Source organism: Hordeum vulgare, chromosome 6H, assembly GCF_904849725.1.
Source record: "Hordeum vulgare subsp. vulgare chromosome 6H, MorexV3_pseudomolecules_assembly, whole genome shotgun sequence".
Classification (NCBI taxonomy): Eukaryota; Viridiplantae; Streptophyta; class Magnoliopsida; order Poales; family Poaceae; genus Hordeum; species Hordeum vulgare.
In genome coordinates, this window is record NC_058523.1 from 334,780,472 (window position 1) to 334,790,816 (window position 10,345).

Consider the following 10,345-nt stretch of genomic DNA (forward strand, 5'->3'; position numbering starts at 1 on the left):
ACTCCGGTCTAGCCTTTCTGTCTAATGAGGCTTGTCATCTGGGCCGAGACATGGACCGTGACCACCTGTCACCACATCACTCACTTCTGGGCCGAAACACATGGTCATGGTTCAACCCAAACTGATCCAAGATTACAAACCACGAGATTCGTGAAGGACACAAAAGAGCAAAAGCGAAACGAGACAAATTACACACATCGTACGTTTCCAACAACTGATGCAACAAGGCATACAGCTTCCTGCTTCACTTCTACAAAATAAAAGGTTTCTTGCTTGAGTTTCACATTCCCAGGATGTTTGTTAGTCTTACAAAATACACCTAGCAGCGCCTTCCAGGGCCGCGCTATACACAAAGATGTATACCACCATCCTTGTCAAAAGTTTTCCGGCTAGACAGAGCAGAAGCATGTTCCTTGATGATGACCACAGCCTCTACAGCATCAGGGGAGATTAATCGGTGTTAGCCAAAATAAATGTTGCTCGCCGATAAAAAAATCTAAAAGCATCAAGATGAAAGTTTTACCAAAGAGCAATGACCTCACTTCCTTGTGATCTGAACATCGTACACTAGCTCATCTTCATCCAGGTCCTTCAGAAGCACGCAGAGATCCCCTGTCTGAAGCTTGTTTGCTGCAACGAAAGATTTCCAGCCTCCCGTGAAGCCCACGAATAATGAGGTCTCATGGTAGAACACCGGCCATAATCTCTTCATGGGATCCTTCAGCATTACAATGTTCCGGTCTAGCCTCCTTTTGCGCCCAACAGCACTGGAGAGTGGATCGGGTAACTCCTACAATGAAGATACAGCGAGTTGATAGTAAGTGGTTGGTGAGCAGCTAAATGGGTTTTGAAACACAAAAGGTACCCCCTCGCGTCGCCTCCCCTGGGCGACGCTAGGGGCCCCTGAACCCTAGCGCCGCAGGCCGCCCCTCGCGCCTCCTCCTGCCGTCGCTGCCGCCGGCGTGGGCCGCGGTGGCGGGGTGGGTGGTTGCTGCGAAATCCCATCTGAGGCGGCAGGGGCACCTCACGTGGGAGTCCGAGGGCGGCGACCCTATGCTATGTGGCGGTGGCCGAAGCTCCATGTCCGGCGGAGCGGCGGCCCTGAAGGACGGCGGTGGTGGCAGTGCCCCTTCCGGCGGGGTTGGCTGATCTGTGTGGAGATGGTGGCGGTGGTGGCTGCGGATCCAATGCCCTGATCGGTGGATCCACCGTGGGGTGGCCATGCGCCGACCGGCGGCGCGTGGGGACCGGTGAGGGGATGAAGGATCTCTGCCGAAGCACCGACGGCGGCGTACGTCTTCATGGCGAGGCTCCGCGCGGTTCCAGCCAGCCGCGAGATCGGGACAACGTGGCTTCCGGTGAAAATCGTGCCTGACTGCAGGACGATGGCGGCATCTCGGACGTCGTTCCCTTCTCGAGGCATCGTCGTTGCAGGTCACGTCAACTTGATCGGGATGTTCCGAGGGAAACCCTAGATCTGGGTCTACCGGATCGGACCATGGCAACGCTTTCGGTGTCGTTCAACCTGCTGGGGGCATCGTTTTGGAGCAAGTGCTGGCTGGAGGGGACAAGAGGAAGAGCGGTGTTACATTCACCGCAAGGCCGATGGCGGATCCCGGCGGAATGGTGCTGCGGAGTTTCGCCGACGGCCGCGTGTGGATGAATACGTGCAGGATGGTGGAGCTGTCTGGCACCGTGATGGCATCAACAGCAGGCCTGGCAAGGTCGCTGCATCAGTACCAGCTCTGAAGATGGGTTGGTGGAAGACGGCGGCGACGGCCTGTGCGCCGGACCGGTTTGGACCCAGTCACGGTATGTGGCTGGGCTGGGGCATCCGGCTTTAGATGTTAGGGTTTGGTGCGATGTCTGTTTGGTATTAGGCTCGGACATTCGGCACACCTTCATCATGGGGATAGGAGTAGAGGCATGTGTTGCCAAGATGCTGGCTTCAGGCTTACTGATGTATTGCTTTGTAAGTTTTTTGAGAATAATTAATAAAATGGCTGCATGCATCGTCCAGGTGCAGAGGCCGGGGGTATATCCTCCTTTTTCTAAAAAAAAAAAAAGCTAAATGGGGCCAAGACTGAAACCACGCCGACCTGACAAACCAACACACGACTACACGAGGATAAAGATGATCTCATAACAACATTTGAAGAAATGAGATCTGATGCGGTGGTTACAGCTTAATGGATTTTCCATCTTCATCAACAATCTCACAAGCTTTGTACGCACGCCTAAAGCTTTAGCTTTGAACCACATAAGTGATACAGCGATCTTAGTATATGTTCTATACCAACCTTCCAAGTTCACTAAGATGGCCAGGTATAGCTTAGTGACCTTGGTGGATGGATGTCTTATATCACTATCTACTAAAGCATAAAGACATGAAAGCAGTAAAACAGTACTAGTAATGGTGAACTGCAAAAGAAGACTATTTATGGTGTCTAAACAACTCACAAGCCTTGTCTGAGCGGAAGAAGGGACGACAAACTGTAAATTGGCCTTCAAGACGGGATGATCATCTAATTCCGAAACTTCAACCTTGACAGGCAGCACCAGGGGCACAGGATTGCTAGACTTCGTGTCTCCCTGTCGGAAGAAATGATGTTCTGCATGGGAAAATCTCAATGTTAAATAAGAAATGCCTTGTCTAGCTGGCAAACCTCTCTGACTGTACACTGAAAGTCTGAAACAAAACCAGATAGAATCAATTCACCTGTCTGACGTTCAACTGCACGGTTGGCACTTGCAGGAATATTGGTCCTTTCCTGTCTGCATCCAATGCTTTCCATGGGTCCCATTTGCTCCATTTTTGTTTCAGGTTTAACAGTATTGTCTACAAACAAAAATGTACATATGCTATAGAAGTTAATTCCCTATTAAACAAAGTCTAACAACTAGTTGCAGCAGCCCTAGAAAATCATGGTAGATTGTATCCTTCCACCTTTTCCATTGACAGAATGTTCATTCTTTGTCCTTGTAAGTCCAGACTTAGATATCTGACTAGGCACACAGGAGTGAGTACTGTCATACCCTCGTTCAACAGGGTTTACTCCAATTGCACCAACCGATTTCTCCTCAGTTTTCAGTCCTTTTTCTCGTCTAATCAGTCCAGTGCCATCAAGAGCCTCTCGGCCACTCACACTAGCCTCCTTCCATTTCTCCAAGCACTGGGAAGCCCCTGGATATTCATATTTGCTGCAAGTATTTCTATTGGTGTCCATCTTGTTATTTTTAGTACATTTGTCCACAGCCGCAGTACATTCTAATTGAACTGTATTTCCTTCTTGTTTCCTCCTTAAATCTTCGATTGAACCGTGTATTTCTGCACATTGTGCTGAAGTAGATCCTTTCATCATGACTGCATCTTCTATGTGACGAGGAAATGCTGTTAGCTCCACTGCATCACCATTTTCTTGTGACAAAGGAGCTTCATCAGCAGTAACTGGGACTATTCCAAACCTAGTTGTTTTTTCATTGTTGCACGTTACTGAAGTATCACACTTCGTTTTGCACCCTCCAATGGGCAGATTTAATTCCTTGTTATCAAGAGCCACCATGTCCTCATTTTCTTGCGCTAAAGGAGCTTCGTCAGGGATTGCAGTTGTTTCAGGGGTCCTTGTCGTCCCTCTGCTATATGATGAGAAAATAGTGTTTGCTGTGTGCTTCCCATTCGCCGAATAGCCATCCTTATTCTCTGGTGCCATTGAGGATCCACGTACGATCCCTCCTACTACTCCGCTAGGATCTTGTGTTGAATTGGCAGACATACGACGTGCCCCTGGAACTGCATTCATAGATTTAGCAACTAAATTACCGGGAGAAACCACAGCATTATCCGTATATCCACCGGACTTTGCTTTCGGCCTTTTGCTCCCAATATATTCACCAGAACTATAGTGATGATCATCTATATCTCTAGAGCTCCCAACCGTATGGAATGGGACCAAATCGTTAGGTGCATGATCACTCTCTTTCTGTTTCTTCTCTTCACCTCGCCTTTCAAGACTGAAAGATACTCTTTCCCAAGAATTCACACCGAAGACCCGCACAGAAAACTTTGAACAGCCAGTGTACTCAAACACGAGCATTTCAGCCCACTTAATCGAATGGTCTGAAACAAAATTGTCCCACCCCTGGCAAAAAGCTAGGGAACCATCTACCTCTGATAACCTGACGATTGAAGACTTCCCCTCCGAGTCTTCAAGACATACATGACGATTAGTCAAGCCCACCATTTTGGGTGCCTCTGCCACATCTGGTGGTATCAACTGCACAGCAGCGCACACAACGATTAAGCACGAACATGATGGTACATGCAAAGAAGTGAGGAAATATAAAAGAGGGTAAAAAATATCATACTAATATGAAACAGAGCAAATGCACCTCAAATTCAGGATAACATAATGAAAACAGATGAAGAGCAAAATTGATAACATTATGCATACCAGGAATTCCATGAAATGTTTGTTTTGAATAACCTTGGAGAATGCAAATTTCACTTTTTTATCCTCTTTGAGACCACTTTGCACCCTCTGCCCAGTGTTGCCCCGAATTGTCTTCTTCCTGTCATAACTACCCGCCTTCTCATCCTTGTCACTGGTCCGCAGCTTCTTCGCCTTATGGGGCACCATGGTCGTCATCTTCCTCTTGTTTCCCCAGTTGCTGTTGTCCAGCATAGGCATTTTGGCCTCCTTGGAGATAACGAGCGTTGTGTTCTTCTTCTCCTCCCTGCTGTCACCGTTATGCACTGGGCGCAGTTTCGTATCTTTGTTCATTTCCTTCTTTTGCATCCCCTTGTACTTGTCATAAACAGACCTCCACATCTTACTGCTTCTGTTATCATTGTGGTGATCACAGCGATGCATCTTCTTCTCACCGCCCTGGCTGCTCGGCCTTTCCCAGCTCTTCTCCTTTAAAGGGAGATGGTCCTTGTTCTTGTTGAGCGAGAGCAGCTTGTCCCTCCTCTTATCCTTGTCACTGTCACCACTCCGCGTCTTCTCACGACCATGACTGCTCACATGTTTCTTCTTCTTCTTCTTATGGTCACCACTGTGATTGTGTATCCTCTTCTTCTCCTTGTACTTGGCCGCCTTCTCCATCTTGTAATCCTCATCGTGGTCGTCGCTGTCGCTCAGTTCGATGGGCTCTTCTATTCTCTTCCCCTTCCCCAGGCTTCCAGTGGATGCCTTCCTGATCTGAAACCTCTTGTCAAACATCTCCACCTCAACTTCCTCCTCCTCCTCCTTGCTCTGCATTTTGCACGTCTCAACCTCCTCCTCCTCCTTGCTCTGCATTTTGCACGTCTCACCCTCCTCCTCGTCGTCACGGCTCCTCGGCCGGTTCTGGCGTGCCAGGGCATCACGACTCATCCTCCTCCTTCTCCTGCCCAAACAATTCATAGCACAAAAAAGCCCCTTAAACATCTCGAACCTCAAAGAAACAACAAAAGGAGACATTACGATACTAACAGAAATCTCCTGGTGCTTTGCTAAAAAAAGAGGACTAAAGTACTTTGCAAATGCCCCTTGTGCCCGATTGAAAATGTTTGACATTTGACTTAAACAGCTTATAATCCTTCTCTAAACACAGATTTGAAATGAGCGGTGTGCCCCTCCTCATCCGATTGGATGCACCGAGCAGAACGAGGTCTCCCCTCTGTTCGCTGTCTCTCTGCCGGCGGGGAACCCCACGCCCTCGACGCCAAAAAGTAGGGCATTTGCGGGACGGAGCTCCGCGCCACCCCTGGTGCGAGACAGAGACGGAGCAGACGACAAGTAAGGGTGCCTGCTCCTTGAACACATCCAATTAAAAACCCAACACTAGAAGGAAAATCCACAAGAAATCTCTCCAGGAGAAGTAGTACTACTCCTTGTTTTGGCTCCAGGAACTCGAAGATCAAAGAAACCCCGGAGATTGACCTACCCCATGAAATGCCGAAGCGGCGAACAAATGCGCAAACGAACAAATCAAAAACCCTCACCTCCGTCCGAGCCACCTGAGTCCTTGGCCAAATCAAGAAAGCATCAGGCAAGTATCACGCTCTCCTCGCCAGTAAAATGCGCATGTCTGGCGAGCCACAGATGATCGCGCTGGAAAAGTGACGAGCTCGATTTTTCTTTTATTTTTTGGCTGGGTATTAAGAGCTCGACGCCTCGAATTCGCTGCTGCGGCTGCAGACTCCGCTGCTCCACCAGTTTCCCCCGAAGCGCAAAATAGAAGAGCCCCCACAACAGGAGAGATGGGTTTTTATCGGTGGGTGGACGCCGGGCCCGCCTGCCAGTGAGGGGAGGGTCTCTTGGTCTTCGCGCCTGAGGTTTCACGGTTCTTGGGACTGTTCTCACCGACCGCTCAGGCCTGTTTGATTAAGAAGTCGCACGACTTCTTTTAGTCCCAACTAAAAAGTTAAGATAAATATATTGTGAGTGCCTTAATTTATTCGATGCGGTCACCTTGGTTTTTAAAGTTGTAAAATACGTAAAATCGGTGTCGTAACTTGTCTCTCCGTTCAAATACAGTGCATCCTCGCGTATTAAGTCGTATGTAGCGCAAACGTGGCAAGTTAGAGTTTCGTGGCCCACATGTCAGTGGCTGGTGGCGCGTCGTGGTGATTTTCTTTTACGGTTCCTTAATCCCCTGTCTCTTCTATCTGAGTCGCACCGCTTCGTGCCCTCTCCTCTTCTCCCGATCATTGCAAGGCGGCGGCGAAGCTGGTGCGGCACGACAGGGCGACCGGCGGCAGCCGCGGCGATGGATGGCCCGCGTCGTCGACGTCCAGGCGAGGGACCTCCTTCCTACTGTTAGTACCTTCATTTCTCTGGTGTTCCTCCCTTTTCAGGCGTAATAGGGCTAGGGTTTTTTTGGGGGTTATCAAGGAGGGGACCTTTTATTTGAAAGGGGATGATCTTGGATATGTGGCAGTGATAGTTCTCTTATTTGTGCAGTACAATTTGATGGAATGTTCTGAGTTGAGATCCATCACAAAGGGTTTTTCTATGGAAGTGATAGCAACATGACCTACATGGATCATGAAATTGATTGGTTTGATGGTTGTGACACTGATAGTTGGTCAATTCTGTGGATTGACGATTTCCTTCTCCAATTGGGATATAATAGAGCAATCTCCAAGATTGATGTGTACTGGAGCAAACCTAGGAATTCTATGTGTGATGGCCTACAGTTGATTGTGTCTGATGCAGACATTGTCCTTATGATTGCTGCAACAATGGATCACAAAAACTTGCTCCTACTGGTAGATCATGCTGACACCCTAGAGTCAGTAAGCACTGATGATGTGTTGGGAGTGGGGATGCATGAGCTCCCAAGGGTTATTACTCCAGTTAAGTCGGCAAAGGGTAAAGAAAATGTACCCAGCTTTGACAAACCAGAAATTCCAAGACATATGAGATGTAACTACAAGAAAGCAAAAAGATTTATGTCATTTGGTGAAGGCATTAGCTCACATGTTACAAATCAGGAATTTGAGGAAGAAGATGGCAATTGTGACACTGATGATAGTGGTGCTCAAGATGCAAATGAGAGTAGTGAAGAACATGGAGATGATGCCAATGAAGAAGTTGAAACAGATGATGACTTTTATGAGAGTGATTATGAAGTAGCAGAAGGTGATGATGATTTGTTTGATAACAATGTAGACAAAGATGTTGATGATCATAGAGAGAAGGAGATTGTGCAGGACTTTGAAGGTGAACTTCCTGAAGATGCCTTAGATGACAACCATTTGAACCTGTCGAAAGAAGAAGGAGACAAGCTTAGGCACAAATTTAGCACATTCAATCCATCTACTAACCTGAAAGCACCGGCTTTTAAAGTTGGCATGATTTTTGGTGACATGAAAGAGCTCAGGCTTGCTGTGGTTGCATACAGCCATCTCTACCGGCAAGGAGGAAGGGGGGAGAAATGACGCCGGCCTTCTGTCCTCCTCGTCTAGATCCACGTCGGCCAAGGACGAATCGAAGAAGATGGCGCCACCGTCGTGGTCGCGTGTATAGAATTTGGGATTTCCTTTTTTTATTTGGGAATTGAGGGAACTGACCATATACATGGAGAACAAGGGCTTTTTTGCGACTTTAAACTAAACTGCAGGGGGTTCCCCATAAAAGAATCATCATTACATCACCACGGCGCGCCACCAGCCACTGACATGTGGGCCACGACAATCTGACATGTCACTTGTGCGCTACATACGGCTGAATACGCGAGGAGGCACTGTATTTGAATGGAGAGACAAGTTACGGCACCGATTTTGCGTATTTTGCAACTTTAGGAACCAAAGTGACCGCGTCGGACAAGTTAAGGCACTCACAGTGTATTTATCTCAAAAAAGTTCCTAGTCTCTACCCATTTGTTTTTATGGACTAAACAGAGACTAGAGGTCATTAAACAACATGCAAAAAGACCATGTTACCCCTAATAATGTATTAGAAGTTATTAAATGACATGCTAAAAGTAGGGGCACTGTTGGAAAAGGTGGCAAAAAAGTCCCAAAAATACCCTCCCATAGGGACTTCTTCCTTTAGTCCCAAACACCCCCTTTTAGTCCCTAAAAGTCCCTCTGGTTTGTTTTACATGGGACTAAAAGAGACTTTTTTCTACACCAAAAAGTCCGTGGAAACAAACACCCCCTCACTCGCCTCATCCCACACAACAGCAATTCCAACATGTCCATCCATTTCATTTGAATTAAAACAGATACTCCCTTCGTCACGGTTTAGAATGAACAATTAAACTTGCGTGCGTTTTCAAAATAGACAAGGTTTAAGACGCGAAAACAATTATTCCTATTAATTAGTACTAGTACTACTCATGCATGCGCCCTCCCAATTTGCTGCTCACGCATTAGTACTAGTATTTTCTCTGTTGATTAGGCGCATTAGCATCTACGCCTACTACATCTCACAACCAATCGATGACTACCTTGGTCCCGGAGATTTTCCAAGCATGCCTTCTAAACCGTGACGGAGGGAGTATAAAAGTTGATCAAACTTACCAATTCAAAAGAACGCGCGTGTACTCGTCTTGGCAGGTGACCCATTTGAAGTTCAAATTTGGTCCTCATTTGCATCGACACGGACATGAAGCGGACGCGCGAGACGCCCGCCAATTTCTCCCTCTGCCCCGCATGTCGGCTACTGAGCCACTCTCATCCCCCTCTCAAAATACTACCACCCGCTCACGCTCCCGCCCTGTCGCCATGCACGACATGCCGACCCTCGACGCCACCGTCGGCCTCGCCTCTCTAGGCTCCTCCGACCTCGCCTCTCTCATTGCCACGAAGCACCCCGAGCGGCCCGCAAGACGTCGGCGGGGACCACGAAAAAGTCAATAACGCCCCGAGGAATGGCGCGTGAAGTCCACGAAGAGGAGGAAACGAAGGCACGCAGTTAAACGCAAGCTCGAAGACTTTGAGGCCGTCGCCCTGGCTGCTACAACATAGCAAGAGGAGACAAACACCAGAGTCGTTGCGGCTACGAGGGACGCCCTTATCTACCTAGGGTTAAACCTTAGTCAGCATGGGTTGATGGTCGCCATGGCCGCGGTCAGCACCGGTTCGTCCGCCTTCCCTCGTGCTCCGGTGCCTCAGTCATCGTGCACATCCACCGCTCTGGCAATGGCTGACTTCCATCATCACTACCCGCAAGTGTCTCTTTTCTTTGGGGAAGGCTAGCCGAAGGTGGGTGTGGTGGTGCCGTCCACGCCTCCGCCCATCCACATCGACCTCAACGCCATGCCGGTGGCCAGTGGATCATCTTTCGGGGGGCAGAGGAAACACCCGCGGGAGATACCAACCGGCATGGTTTCGGGCGCCCGCAACCTGTTCGACAAAATGTCGACCACGTACGATGACGCGGCCAACCGTTTCATCATCGAGAACATGACCTTCGAAGGTGGTGTGTGTGTCGCTCCCTTTGACCCCGATGAAACCCAAAGCCAAGACGGGCAAAACACCTTCATGGCCGACCCCTTTGTCCGTGGTGGCACAATCGACCCCTTCATGCAAGGTCAATATGGCATGGACACCTTCCCCGTGGGCCATGAGCTCCCGAAGGACTACGACCTAGAAGAAGAAGATGAAGTGGACATCAACTGGGCGCCTTTGTTTGAAGAGGAGCTTTCCAACCAAGCCCAAGCAACCAAGAAGCACCAAAGCAAGTGGAGCAAGGCATACATGAAGGACGAGGACAAGATCCTTTGTGAATGTTGGAGGGACATTGGACAAGAACCCAAGATTGGCGTCGAGCAATTCATTTACCTTTAGGCTTCATGTCCATCGTCAATTTCATGAACGCAAGAAGTTCCCGCCGTACAAAACTGAGAGCAA

At 48.7% G+C, this 10,345-nt stretch overlaps 1 protein-coding gene across 3 annotated transcripts; it reads right to left on the minus strand.

Annotated features, from left to right (window-relative positions):
- Positions 1-204: 204 nt before the first annotated feature.
- Positions 205-6,219, minus strand: LOC123401882 (B3 domain-containing protein Os02g0598200-like). Of its 3 annotated transcripts, none has more exons than XM_045095738.1 (7): positions 5,987-6,219; positions 4,452-5,388; positions 2,948-4,274; positions 2,720-2,839; positions 2,461-2,612; positions 543-790; positions 205-432 (listed from the first exon to the last, which is right to left on the minus strand). In XM_045095738.1, the coding sequence occupies exons 2-7, from the start codon at positions 5,373-5,375 to the stop codon at positions 390-392; spliced, it is 2,814 nt and encodes a 937-aa protein (XP_044951673.1). In that variant the 5' UTR covers positions 5,376-5,388; positions 5,987-6,219; the 3' UTR covers positions 205-389. The 3 variants fall into 3 exon arrangements, with proteins under 3 accessions (XP_044951673.1, XP_044951675.1, XP_044951674.1); XM_045095740.1 differs by having other exon boundaries at positions 538-790; XM_045095739.1 differs by having other exon boundaries at positions 524-790; positions 5,987-6,218.
- Positions 6,220-10,345: the final 4,126 nt, after the last annotated feature.